Genomic DNA, 14,334 nt, shown 5'->3' on the forward strand with positions numbered 1-14,334 from the left:
AACATAAGCCAATAGAAAAGAATTACCATACATTTGAGGAAAGCCTTTAAAATAGAGCATAGCCATATAACATCAAGGTACTGGCCAGCTGCCAAAAAGGAAAGTCTTTAAAATAAAAAAGGCCAAATCGAATGGGGGTGGGGGAGATAAACAGGGAAAACAGGAAGTCAGTCAGTCAGGAAGAAGAAAACTTAAAACATAGACTATCATTACTATCCTGAGGTAAAATAAGATAGTATAGCTAAGAAATGAGAAGAGGTTACTACTAAAATGCGGAGCATTAAAAGAATAAAAAAAGCTCTTGGAAATTAAAAATATAAAGCCATATAGAAATGGAAAGCATGCCAACAAAATATCAAAATTTCAAAATAAGCTAAAAACACTTAAAAGTTATACGAACTTGAAAGAGCCACATAAAAAATCAGAAAAGCTTATAAATGAGGTGACAAAATTCAATAAAGAATTAGATATAAAAGAAAACATCATCTTAGAAACAAAAACTAAATAAATAGAAACACAGAGTGGATAAACACTAAAGATAATGACATAAGAAAAATGGGAAGAAAAAGTTAAACACCAAAAAGAAATGAAGATGCCTGGCTGACCCTTGATAGAGTTTGGATGTGTTGTCCCCCCAGAGCTCATGTCAAAATCTGATCCCCAATGTGGCAGTGTTGGGAGTGGTTTGGGTCAGGGAGGCGGATCCCTCATGAATGGATTAATGTTCTCCCAGGGGGGCACATAGTGAGTGAATTCTCGGTCTATTAATTCCTGAGAGAGCTGGTTGTTTTCCGCCTCATATCTCTCTCTCTCTCTCTCTCTCTCTCTCTCTCTCTCTCTCTCCTCTCTCTCCCTCTCTTTCATGGCTCACTTTAATGGCTCACCCTTACACTCAGGACAAAATCCAAGGTTCTGAGCATGACCTGATAAGGCCCTTCCTGATGATTATCTTCTTGATCTTTACGTCCCATATCTTCAACCTGTTTTCTCTACACTGAGCTCTTCCAGGGCCAGGCTCCCTCATTCCTGTAACCCACCACCTTACTTCCTCTGTCTTCTTCCACATTTTGGTGGACAATACTTACTCCTGCTTCAAACCTAGAAAATTTGTTGTTTTCTGAGGTCTTGTGACACCAGTCTGGCCAGGTGCATGCTCATGTGCTGACCTTGAGTGTTGGAGTGCAGGGACATGGCACAGAAGCTCCCCATGGACAAGGCTATGGCAGGGGCCACTGCTACACTTCTCTCCTTCTGCACCCTTGTTCTGCATCACTACTGCCTACTGTGAGGAAGGAGAGATTTCTCTCAGAGGCTCTGTGATATAATGGGAAAAACCCAGAATAACCTCTCCACCTCTAAGCCTCAATTTCCTCATTTGTAAAATGGGGAGAATACCACTTTCCTTTCAGAGTTTAGGGTAAATTATATAATGCCTGTGAAGTGTCTGGAACGGAACAGATGCTGAATAAAGGTCTGTCTCCAACCCTGCCCCGACACATACAGGCATCACAGCCCAGGAACATATGCATTTCCAACAATACTGCAGTGGACTTCAACCCAGTGATATACTTTGATAACTAGGAGTGATTCTGAACTTGAGGGCCCAGGCACTGCTCTAGAGGGTCTCAAGGAAGACCTAAGCTCCTACTCTGCTTTGGCACCTCCTTTAGATCCTCAGGATCAGAGACCCCAGGGCTTCAGCCTCCTAGGGCTGCCCTTCACAGAAAATAAAGACTTCCCCTTTGGGCTGGGCAGGGGCAGAAGAGGTTCTTTAATTTACGCCAGAGATGGCAGGCTACTAGAGGAATGGTTAGAGTGGGGAGGATGAGAAACAACATTTGCAGCCCCAACCACATCTCTCGAGTCAGCTCAGTTTGTTTTACTTTGTTCCCAGTGTTACCAGGGCCCTGCAACTGAGGCATCTCTCTCAGAGGTTGCCTAAAAAGACACCCAGGGTGGAATTACACCTACTGCTTTTCTGTGAGTTCCCCTTACCCATCAGTCCACAACCAGTACTGAATGCCTTTACCCAAAACAACACGTGGGCTTTTCTTCCTGAAAGGTCTGTCTTCCCTCAGTGGCCCTTCCCATGTGGGAAAATGCCTGTGAAAACTGAGCAGATTAAAATCTGGAATAGGAGCCAGCCCCATGGCGCACTCGGTAGAGTGCGGCGCTGGGAGCGCGGAGGCCGCGGGATTGGATCCTCTATAGGGATGGCCGGTGCGCTCACTGGCTGAGCATGGTGCAGACCACCATGGCGCACTCGGTAGAGTGCGGCGCTGGGAGCGCGGAGGCTGCGGGATTGGATCCTCTATAGGGATGGCCGGTGCGCTCACTGGCTGAGCATGGTGCAGACCACCCCGTGCCGAGGGTTGCGATCCCCTTACCACTTAAAAAAAAAAAAACTGGAATAGTCTTTCTCAAAATGAGGCATTCAGTTACTTATTCAGTTACTTTATCGTTTCTGCTCTCTGCTATGTTCTATCTACAAAGTAACCTACAATGCTTTGAGCCCTTATTAAGGGCAAGTGGGAAGCACAAAGATGGGAAATATCTGCAACTTTTGTCCTCAGTAGTCCAGATCCTATTTTTAGAGAAATTACTGGAGTGCTTTGGATGGAGAAACAATTTACTTAAGCCAAACCAAAGGCTTCTGAAAAATTTAGGCACATTTCAGCTTGGATCTTCCCCGATCTTCCTGTTTGAGGTAAATAGCATAGCAATCACAAACTTAGTTCTTGAGAAACTGAAGAAAGCATTTGTTTATACAGAAGCATTCACAACAGATGATTTTTCAGCAGAGCGCTATTGGAAGAAGTAAAACTGTATAATGGTTTCAACCCGTCTCACTTCCTTGTGCTAGCAGGTTTTGCAGGAAACCCACTGAGCATGCTCACAGGAGGAAGGTTGTATCATAGAGCACTACAGAGACAAAGTTCCCCTCCAGCAGAACCAAAAGTCTGGAAACTTTACCCCTGGAGCCAACTATGAAGCCAGACGTCCTACAAGAAGGAAAATCCAATGCACTGATGAATCGAACTCTGCCAACTTGAAACTTCCTTGCTCCCCAACTCCTTAAAATATGCCCAGACCCTAGATTGGGGAGACAGATTTGAGCCTTGCCTCCTGTCTACTTGGTTGACCTCATGATAAAGCCCTTTCTTTTCTCAAAAACTGGTGCCATATTTTTGGCTTCTATGCACGTTGGGCAGCGAGTCTTTGCTCGGTAACAGAATAGCCTTGTTAAATATGTCTTTTGTTTTTTTTATCTTACTAATAACACCCACTGAAACAGTAACATATCTCTTTTATCCCATTATATCATATTACTCACACTGTAACATCTTTTCATTTTTGTATCACCCACACTGAGCACAGTACCCAATATAAATGACACTCTAAAGAAAAAAAATGTTTAGTTGCCATTGCAGGAAACGAAAAGAACTGGCAAGTCAATTATTAATGACTCCTGTGTGACCTGCACCAGCAAATGTGGGTAGAGGTCACCTCAACAACAGTGTGAGAGGCAGTGAAAAAATCAGGGAGGAACTCAACAATCAGTCAGAAGAGGAATGCCAAGCAGTCCCAGCAAACTTTGGCCTTGAGCCTGACTTTCTCAGTTTAGGTGTTGTGGTAGGCAGCTTCTGACACGCTCCCGAATCCCTCCAGCATTCACCCCCTGTGTAATCCCCTGCCCTGGAGTGTGGGCTGGACCATGTGGCTTGCTTCTAGTGGAGAGAACATGAAACAAGTGATGGACTGTCACTCTGGTGATCAGGTTACTAGAGACTGGGATTTCCACTGGGCCTACTCTCTCTCACCTGCTCTGAGAAACCTGCTGCCAATGTGGTGAATGCTTTATGGAGAGGCCCACACGGCAAGGAGCTAAGAGGCTTCAGTTCAACAGCCCACGAGGAACTGAATCCTGCCATCAATCATGTGGGTGAGCCCAGAAGGGAATCCTACGCAGCTAAGCTTGAGGTAACTCTGGCCTGGTGAGAGATGCAGAGCCAAGGACTCAGTGTTGCTAATAAACTTTCAAGTGTTGGGGCTGTGTGCGAGTACAGTGTTTTAAAACCGTAACTAAATCTGGACTTTTTTCAAGAATCCTCGATGACATTTTTACAAACTCAGTACAGACAGAAAAAGGTTTTTCATAACCAATTTCATGTTCATTTTTGCTTCTTTTAGTAATAATATTGAGAAATTTATTAAACTTGTTTTTTTTCCCTTCCATATTTTTTTTTTCCTTTTTATCTTTTTTCGTGTCTGGCAACGGATCGCAACCCTCAGTGTCGCGCCCGTACCGGACCGGGACCGGCAACGGGATCGCAACCCTCGGCGTTGCACCCACACCCCGCTCACTGGCGGGAACCGGTCTGTATGTGGGATCCGAACCCTCGGCGGGAGCGCTGCTGCGCTCCCAAGCAGCGCACTGTAGCAGGGCGCCACCGGGCCGGCCCTCCCTTCCATATTTCTAAATTGGGGGTAAAATACCTCTCTGACAAATTGTGAGGACGACAGCAAATGAATAATAAAATACATATAAATTTATTTTATTATTAAAAAAATATAACTCTCAGTGGATATGAGGGGTCTCATATCCACAGAAAATTCATGGAAAGATTTATATTATCTTTTAATTTCATTTTTCCATGAACTTTTTGAAGTACCTTCATATTAATTCTCCCTCTTACCCTTATGCTTAAATACTTTGGGTATCTTATTCTCCACCTTACATATTAATTACACCTTTCAGATCTAAAATTTTTTGTTATTTCTCTGTTTGGAAATGTCTAGAGGTTTCCTTTTTCATATAGGTTTGGTGAGTATATTTTTACAAAAAATGTAGGTAAATTTTCTATCAGCTAAACAGAAGATTTAAACAAGGAATTAGTAAAATGTATTGATGGCTTTTCAAAAGAACAAAGTTCCATTATTCTTTTACATAATGCTAAAACTGGACTTTCGAGTCTTTTCTCTCCTTCCTGTTGTGCTCTGGCTGGTTTTAACCAAGCCAGGAGCCTTTCAATCATGACTTGTCACCATATCCTTGCTCATACTGTGCCCATATTTCAGAACATCCTCTTTGTCCTCTCTCAAACCCTACTTAACCTACCATGCCCAACCTAAGTCTTATAACTTAGTACCTAATCTTTGATTGACAATCTCCTTCAGCACAGAGACTATGTTTTAAACTTTTGGGGGCATTTTTCTACAAACTTATAATAATGACAGGTGCTTGGTAGTTATTTAACAAATAAGTCCGAAGTTCCCTAAATTCCATATTCATACCCACAAAGTCCTTTTTGTAATGCCCTCTTTTACTCTTTCTAGATACTGAGTCACACTGTCATCTCTCCCTTCTATCTCCTAACATCCTGTCTAACTTAGCTTTCCCTAAAACTCTCCTTATGCTTACTTGAGGTCATAATTATAGAGAGGCATTTAAAGAGCCATTTAAAGCCATTAGGATTATTGGCTGATTTAGGATAAGTTGTATAAGGAGACCCAGAGGGAACTAGTCTGTTTTTTTCTGGCTTTCTAATTTATCAAAGTCAAGTTTTCAGAGTCTAAATGTTCATAAATACTTTATGAAAGATTTCATTGTTTTGTTTTATTCTTATCACACTTGAGTGCCTAATAAACTTCTTTCCCAGTGCTTTGACATCATGCCAAAGCTCTGCAGTCACTTCATCCCTCCTACCAGGCACAACAAACAGCACAAGACCATGTGTTTTTGTTAAAGAGTGAGACTTGTACTTCCATAAGGATCACTTAAAAGCTAAGTAAAACAACGATTGTTTTCTTTTTAAGTGTTAGCTGAATGAATGAATGAAGGAAGGAAGGAAAAAATGAATATGAGAATACAAAGAACACAAGGAGAAGAAAAATTGTTTCCCCTCTTATGACAGCAAAGAGCACTTAATGTACATGTGGTTGGGGTGGAGTGGGGATGTGTTGGCAGAGTAATGACCAATATGAAGTTTACCAAAAGTGAAGCCACAAAATCAAGCACTTCTCAATACAGGTTGAATATTCCTTATCCGAAATGCCCGGGACCAGAAGCATCTTGAATTTTGATTTTTGGAATATTTCCATTATATTTACCAGTTTAGCATCCCAAATCTAAAAATTAGAAATCCAAAATGCTCCAATGAGCATTTCCTTTGAGTATCATGTCCATACTCAAAAAGTTTCGAATTTTAGAGCATTTCGGATTTTCAGATTAGGGATGCTCAACTGGTATATCAACCTGAAACTAGCGTATAATCCCAGACATTTGTTTTAGAACAAATTATCTCTAGAAAGGACAAAGACAATGGCTTAGGCTAGCAAAGCATGATAGCAACAACTCTTGAGAGTATCTAAACTATCTCTGCTTTAATTCTATGCTTGTTGAAAACACACTTATCTGTAATTTGATCTCTTAAGTAAACTAACTCACCAGAACAGACAGTCCTGCATAGACAAACCATTCCAGTTCTGCAGCCAGACATGTTTCAGTGTAAAGTAATTAAATGGGACCTATGTATGTCAGACAATATCCTGAGAGTTTGGTTAGCATGAATCAGTCCCTCAGAGGCTAATCAACCCTGAGTGAAACAAAACAATGAAGTGTCTGGAATCACAAAACTGTAATGACTCCATCAGAGTACTGCCACTCTGTGAGGACCTACCTTAAGAAGCCTCCACTGTGGACTTCTGATCTAGATGGCAGAATAGATGGTCTCCCAGCATCACCCTCTTCCACAATCAACCAATTTACAACTACTAAAAAGCAACGAATTGCTACGCTGGGGCCGCAAGAGCTCAGGGGAAGAGGAAGAGAGACCTACAGAGTTCATGAAGGCAGGAGAAGCCACAATGAGAGAAAGAAAGGAACGCTCCTACCATTTTGAGCCTCAGCCATTTCAACGTTGGAGCTGGTGAGTGCACAGAGCAGGAGCTGGCAAAAGCTGCAGCTGTGCCCTTCATATGAAGTTGCTTGTAGGCTGCAGGGGAGAAGAGGGCTTTGATTGCCCCCAGGCCAGCAAGACCACTAACACAGTTCCTGTGGACCCACACAGGAGTGAGGGGCCACAGATAACTGAAGAAAGGAGCCATTCAGAGGCTGGTGAGTCACTGCAAGGGACTGGTGCATAGCCTATCCCATGGGAAGTGTTTGGAGTGTGGGGGGTGAGGGAGACGGGCCCATCAGGGGAACACTGGGGCACAGCATGGACAGCTGATCTGCCCTCCAATCAGCAGAGGACCACTCAGTGGAGACTGATAGGAATATAGAACTGCAGGGGGTGCTGTTTGCTGAACCAGACCAGAGTTTCCACACAACCCAGACCAGAGCTTTCACAAAACCTAGGTGTACCAGACCTCACAAGACCCAGAAGTGCTTACAAGGTCAACACTTAAAACCTGAACTGTACGAAAAGCCTCTTCCAGAGAATCAGCAGCAAAGTAGCAAATTAGCTCAACCACAGGGCTCAAATGCTGGTTCCCACAGGAAGTTCCTCCATTTTAGAAGTTAGCAAAGGACAACAAATTAGTTCCAGTGTAGAGTTTAAGTGGCGGGAATAGCGAATAATCCAACAAGGAACTTAAAGAAAAAACAAAATATCTACAGATCAGAGAAAAAGTTCTGATATTAACCAGTAAAGATCTAACACCACCCAAAACACCAATAAAACCTAGAAGGACCAGAAGCCCCTCAGTCTCCCAAGCTGGTGCAGAGATGCCAAGGGCCTCAGCCATGTCCCCCAACATCCGCATCCAGCCCAGCGATGACCACCAGGCCACTGCCAGATGCGCCCCAGGCTCTTGAACTGGGGAGACAGGGATGGGGCTGAGGGCCTTGGCCACGCCCCCTCAACTTTCACATCCAGCCCAGCTAGGACCACCAAGCTGCTGCCAGAAACCCCTGGGCTCCCCTCCTGGAATGAGGGGGGTGCCACAGGCCTTGACCACACCCTTCCCTCTTTGTCTTTCTCCCACCCTATCCCCCTCCGCCTTCCCCTGTCCCCTCCCCCCAACTGCTCCACAACATCATCTTAGAATGTAAAAATAATAATAAATAAATGGATTTAAAAAAAAGAGAGACTCTGCCTTGGACATCTTTTAAAACCTTAACATAAGTGGACTGAGAGATAACTTAATTCAGTTCCTTTATTATACAGAAGAGGAGACTGAGTTTCAAAGAGTCTGAATGACAGGGCAGACTAGAGTCAACAGTAGGACGAGAAAATAGTCTTCTTTCTGTCTACTTGGATACCTTGCTTTCATCAAGAAAGGTGGTGTCTAAAGATGAATTAGGCTGTGGTAGGCAGATGTGTTTGGTTACTGAAAGGAGGTTATGAAGCCAATCACATCACTACAGAGGGTGAGGATGCTGGCACTTACCAAGCAACTGTGATGTGCTGGCACTCTTGTAAGGACTTTACTCATGTCAACTCATTTAGTCCTCGCAGCAACCCCACGAAGTTGCTAGTATCATCCCTATCTTATAAATAAGGATGGAAAGCCTAGAGGAAGTAAATTGCTGCAGCTACTAAGAAACAGATCTAAAATTCAAATACCAGTATATGTGACCTCCAAGCCCACACTTCTAAATTTTCTTCCTATATAGTTAGGTCTGACAAATTCCTCTAAAAATACCTAAGAAGTGTCCAAGCAGAAGAACTTCAACTTCAGTGTGTATGCCTTTTCTTTTGAGTCTTCTATAAGGTATAAACCCATATTTTAAGTTCTGAATATACTAAAAATTGCCATAACAATTCAGCCAGGAATATATCAATGCTTAATACCTTAGTACTTGTGAGAGGATTATGACAGTATCTTGTGATGATTTATCCTTAATTATACTTGCAGATTTCTAATCTTATAAAAAATGCTAGCTTTATATAAAAAACAGTAGAGGCTGGGTTAGTTACTCAAGTGGAATATTTTGCTTTAAATTTTCTTGTTAAAAACCTTAACACTGGGCCGGCCCGTGGCTCACTCGGGAGAGTGCGGTGCTAATAACACCAAGGCCCCGGGTTCGGATCCCACATAGGGATGGCCGGTTCGCTCACTGGCTGAGCGTGGTGCTGACAACACCAAGTCAAGGGTTAAGATCCCCTTACCGGTCATCTTTTAAAAAAAAAAAAAAACCTTAACACTGTAGTGAGCATGGGAAAGTCGCAGACTGAAAAATTACATTGTGATTGTCTCGTTTTCCTTCCTTTCAAAACCCATCTCTTTTTCAAGAGGAAAAACTTGCAATGTCATAATTGGGAAGAAGGATGGCTAACTTCTTTGATATAAATTTTAAGGAGTAGGGTCAACTAAGGCAGGAAGTCATACAGCTGTCAAACAGCAAGAGTAATACTTTTTTTTGGTATACTTACTAAAAATAAATCAAATGCTAATTCAAACTCACTTCAAATGATTTAAGGGAATTTGTCAGACTCTTTTGACCAATGAGTTTGAAAGATTTTAATTTACTGTTTTCCTTAGTTGATGGTCTTGTTTGCAACTTAAGCTACTAAGATGCATTAATTCTAGACACTTGCCAAATATCTACTTTGAGACTGCCTGGGTAAGGTTTAAGTACATGTAACAAATTCGGGGCTTGAGTCTCACAGGAGTGTTTTGCTTGGATTATATAGGATTTTTTTGTGTGTGTGTGTGGCTGGCCAGTACGGGGATTGAGTTCTTGACCTTGGTGTTACCACCAAGCTGAGCTACCCAGCCAGCTGTGATCATACAAGATTTTATTTTAATATATAAGCCAACATTTAAAAAAGATTTTTTAAAAAATCACAATTAAAACATCCAGATTTTGAGCTTCTCTTAAAAAAAAAAAAAGGAAGATTTGGCAGACGTGGGCTCACATTCCCATATGTTCACAACCTGTTGAACCTACATATCACAGCTCCACAGTTCCCATCAGGCCACCTCACTCCTGTGTTCACCCTCCTCAGCCTTGTAGGCATGTGAATCTGTGACCCCTACTCTAGAGCACCTGGACAAGGAACATGCAGGAATCAAGGGGCGAAAAAATAAAAGACACAACTTATTACCACTTGAGAAAAATTTCAATGAATTAGCAAAGAACAGTGTTTCTCAACATAGTGTGCCTCAGTACTTTGGGACACTAGATATCAACTGGTGTGTCATAGAGAGAAATCTAAGGATGATGTAAATCCTTCAGCACAAAAGTTATCCAAATGAAGCACTTTTAGTATTCTGGCCAAAGGTTAAATTCTAGGTGAATATTTGAAAAGGATTCTTTTGTCTGATGCAAGTTAAAAAATAAATAGCTCTTCAAATTCCTCTACCACTTCTAATATTTATGCTGAACTTATCCAAGAGAAAAAGAGGCCACAGCTCTCTTGGTATGTCTCTTGAACACCTCGGCATATTCTTTCCAATAATCAGACGCTTTCCTTTCTCTATCAATAAGTGTGTTTCACTCATGCTTAAAAGCCAAAATGGAGTACTCGATCAGGGTCAAAATGAAAGAACAGTGCAACTGTTCTCCTTGTTCCTCTGCCAAGTGAGCTTTCAACTGTTTTGCCTACCACATGATGAGACAGGAAATGCAAAGTTCTACTTCAGCTAGCACCTTCTTTTAACAGGAAGATTTCCTAAGCATCTTATAAAATAACTTTCAGGCCCCCTCCCTAGCCTTCTGCTTCACGTTTCATGCACATTCTCCCTAATACATGATGTCACTTCCTTTGTGAGCCAGCTGTTTTGTTGTTTGTTTTTTAAAAGATGACTGGTAAGGGGCTCTTAACCCTTGACTTGGTGTTGTCAGCACCACGCTCTCCCAAGTGAGCTAATTGGCCATCCCTGTATAGGGATCTGAACCTGTGACCTTGGCGTTATCAACACCACACTCTCCCAAGTGAGCCACGGCCAGCCCCTTGTTTGTTTGTTTTTTAACAAAGAACGGAAAGCACAAGAAAACTGCCAGGATCTTGCCCAAGGTCACAGAAGAAATGGCAAAATGAGAACATGAGACTTCCTAGGATTTGGCCCAGGGTTTGGGAGTCAGGAAATACTGACCTTTGAATACCATTTCTGGTGTGCCAAAATTATTTGTGGCAGAATTCTCTAAAGGGTATAAATTTTAAAAGAGGAAGTAAGGGAAGCCAAAGCGTATGTGTTCACAGGAAAGAAAACCAAGTCCTAAGGTTTCTAAGGAGGGAGACGTAGGGAAGCGAGTCCTGTGTGGTCCAGCAGGCACATAAGAGAGGGAAAGAAAAGAGGGGAGGGGATATGGCGGTGGGCAGCAGAAAAGGGGGCCGAGAACGAGAATGCAGCTTGAGGAGGGCAGAGTACCACGTGCCACGCTGGGAGAGTGGTCGGATCAAGGAAGCCACTCCTGTACATGCAAGAAGTCTCAGATATATGCATGTCCAGAAAACATTTCCTACTGTGAAGCCACACGTACACCATATTCTCGAACAAGGGAATGGAGGCATACAGAAAATCCACAAAACACAGGGGAAAATGCACACAGATGTACCGACTTCCTCTTCCCCTCACATGAGAAGAGGTGTGTGTGCACGATAGGAAGCCCTGCAGAGAAGTCAGGCGCATGGCCTCTGTAGCCACACTAGCCGACTGTCTGGGTTTGAATCCAGATCTTGCCACTCACTGGTTGGGTGACCTTAGACAAGTGACTTAATCTCTCTGTGCTGGTTTTTTCTCCTATAAAATGGTAATAACATCACTATCTACCTCAGAGTTGTTAAAGGGTTAAATAAATCAAATAACATATTTAGAATAGTATCTGGCACATAGCGAGTGCTACATAAGTTAAATAAAATAAATAACATGTTAAAGAATAAAATAAGGGGCCGGCCCGTGGCTCACTCGGGAGAGTGTGGTGCTGATAACACCAAGGCCACAGGTTCGGATCCCATATAGGGATGGCCGGTTGCTCACTGGGTGAGCGTGGTGCTGACAACACCAAGTCAAGGGTTAAGATCCCCTTACCGGTCATCTTTTAAAAAAAAAAAAAAAAAAAAAAAAAGAATAAAATAAATATAATATAAAATATAATAAAATAATGTGTACACAAAGGAATACATAGAGGAGACTCATAAAGTCACAGTAGAAAAACAAAGTATATTTTTCTAGCTACATATTCATATTCTTGTAGAAAAAAGGTTCTCAAAAACTAAGACGTTCTAAAGTTGAGATAAGGGCCGGCCTGTGGCTCACTCGGGAGAATGTGGTGCTGATAACACCAAGGCCATGGGTTTGGATCCCTATATAGGGATGGCCGGTTAGCTCACTGGGTGAGTGTGGTGCTGACAACACCAAGTCAAGGGTTAAGATCCCCTTACCACTCATCTTTAAAAATAAATAAATAAATAAAGTTGAGATAAGCAGATGGCTAACATATCAATGATCTAGAGGGAAACAAACTGGTAGCAAGATAGCTGGAAAAAAGTGGACATGGTTAGGAGTGCATAGAGCATGAACTACCTAAGAACTCAAAAGCCTAGTTTTTACTCCAGACTCTCAATGCCGGGATGAGAAGGTGGGTCTATTGTGGTGCCTGGAGGTAAAGGCAGCAGTTGCTAGAAGAAAGTCTGGTATGTTAAAATGACCGGTGTCCTTCAGTGCCCATTAATTAATTAATTTTAATTTATATTTATTTATATTCATTCATTCACTCACTCATTCATTCTTGACCTTGACCTTGGTGTTATCAGCACCACACTCTAACCTGCCCTACAATGCCGAATTTAAATGAGAGCATGGAGGTGGGGTCAAGCTGCCTCCTCCCTTCCTCCATCTCATTTCTACTTCCTTCACCTCCTACAGTCCTTGCCCTCTACTGCAACTAACCTCTCTGGGATTGTTAGTGACTTGCTAATTTCCACAGCGAGGGCCTCACGTCCATTTCATCTGATGATGTCTCTGCAGCAGCTGAGACCACTGAGAGGCCCACAGTTTTGGAATCTTCTTTTGTCCCTTGGCTCCCACTTAGCTCTCCCTTTACCTTCCTAATTACTACTATGCAGCCTCTTTCACAATTCCTACCAATTCTATCTCAGAAATCTCTCTGAAGCTAGAGTCTTGTTCTTTATGCTCACTGCCGTTGCCTTAGTTCAGGCCTTGTCATCCACAGGGTTTCTGTGAGCACACTGCTGGCCTTCCTGCCCTCATCTCTGCATTACCATCCATCCTCCATCCTGCTTCCAGAACTACTTTCCCCAAAACAAATGTGGTCATGTCATTCTCCTCCTTGTAGACCTCTGGCAGCAGACTTCATGTTCTCAACAGTATAGGACCCAAGCCTCACCTATTAGAGCCTGCATGGTCTCGCTCCAGCTCACTCCTCAGCCATCACCTTCCACCTCTCTACTCTACCCATCCTAGCCCACACGAAACTTCTGTTTCCTGAATACGCCATGTCCCATGATGCCATACCTGTGTACCTCTTCCTAACCTCTTCTGTCTGGAGAAGTCATTTTCTTCCTCCAAGACCCACCTGAAATGTCCTCTCCTAAGGAATGTCCTTCTTGGCTTCCCTAAGCAGAGACAATTCTTCATTTTCTGAGTGCTTACAGCACTGTGGTCAATCGTCTTATATGACACACCATGAAGGACTGTAACTGACCTATCAAAGTGTCAGACTTTCCATTAAACCTTGAGCACCTCAAAGATACAGCCAATTGTTCTTAATAACTCCTGTACCCAGCACAATATCTTGACTCTCAATAAATGTTGGCTGAACCAAATGTAACCCTTTCATTTATTAGGGAAAAGAGAATCTTTAGCTCTAATAGAATCAATGTGGCTGGCCCGTTAGCTCACTTGGAAGAGCATGGTGCTGGTAACACCAAGGTCATGGGTTTGGATCCCTATACCGGCCAGCTGCCAAAAAAAAAAAAAAAATTAACACAGGGATTAAAAAGTAAGAAACTAACAGAATCGGTGTTTAAGCATACAATAAAAATCAAAGGAGACCATTTTGCAAAGCATACGGCGCTACAGCTGACAGGAGAGAGGGCTGTTCCTCACCGCTGTATGTCTTTATTCTTCCACAAGGAGGCAGACTGAGCCTTTGGCACTCTTTCGATGAAATTCACCAGCTCTTCCATGAGAAGCCTGAATGTAAACAAAGTGATAAACGCCCATAAAAACCTGGAAAAACACCAAGTGGACTTGCCTGCCTCCCCCACCTCACCATCTCCCTCTCTGCTGGATGCTGTTGTACACAAAGTTGAACAAAAATCTAGTCTTCTCACTGAATTTCCATGTTAAAAATCTTGAACTTAAATAAATGATTTTACCTTTAAAATAAGTCTAGTGTGGGCCGGCCCGTGGCTCACT

At 42.7% G+C, this 14,334-nt stretch overlaps 1 protein-coding gene across 1 annotated transcript in view; it reads right to left on the reverse strand.

The window, feature by feature from the left end:
• Window positions 1–14,334, reverse strand: part of INTS9 (integrator complex subunit 9) — a 107,163-nt gene that overhangs the window by 45,533 nt on the left and 47,296 nt on the right. Inside the window, exon 6 of the mRNA XM_008583827.1 lies at window positions 14,023–14,109. Within this exon, the coding sequence (XP_008582049.1) occupies window positions 14,023–14,109 (87 nt within the window). The remainder of the gene's footprint in view (window positions 1–14,022; window positions 14,110–14,334) is intronic.

The sequence above is a fragment of the Galeopterus variegatus genome, unplaced genomic scaffold (genome assembly GCF_000696425.1).
Source record: "Galeopterus variegatus unplaced genomic scaffold, G_variegatus-3.0.2 Scaffold3055, whole genome shotgun sequence".
NCBI lineage: Eukaryota > Metazoa > Chordata > Mammalia > Dermoptera > Cynocephalidae > Galeopterus > Galeopterus variegatus.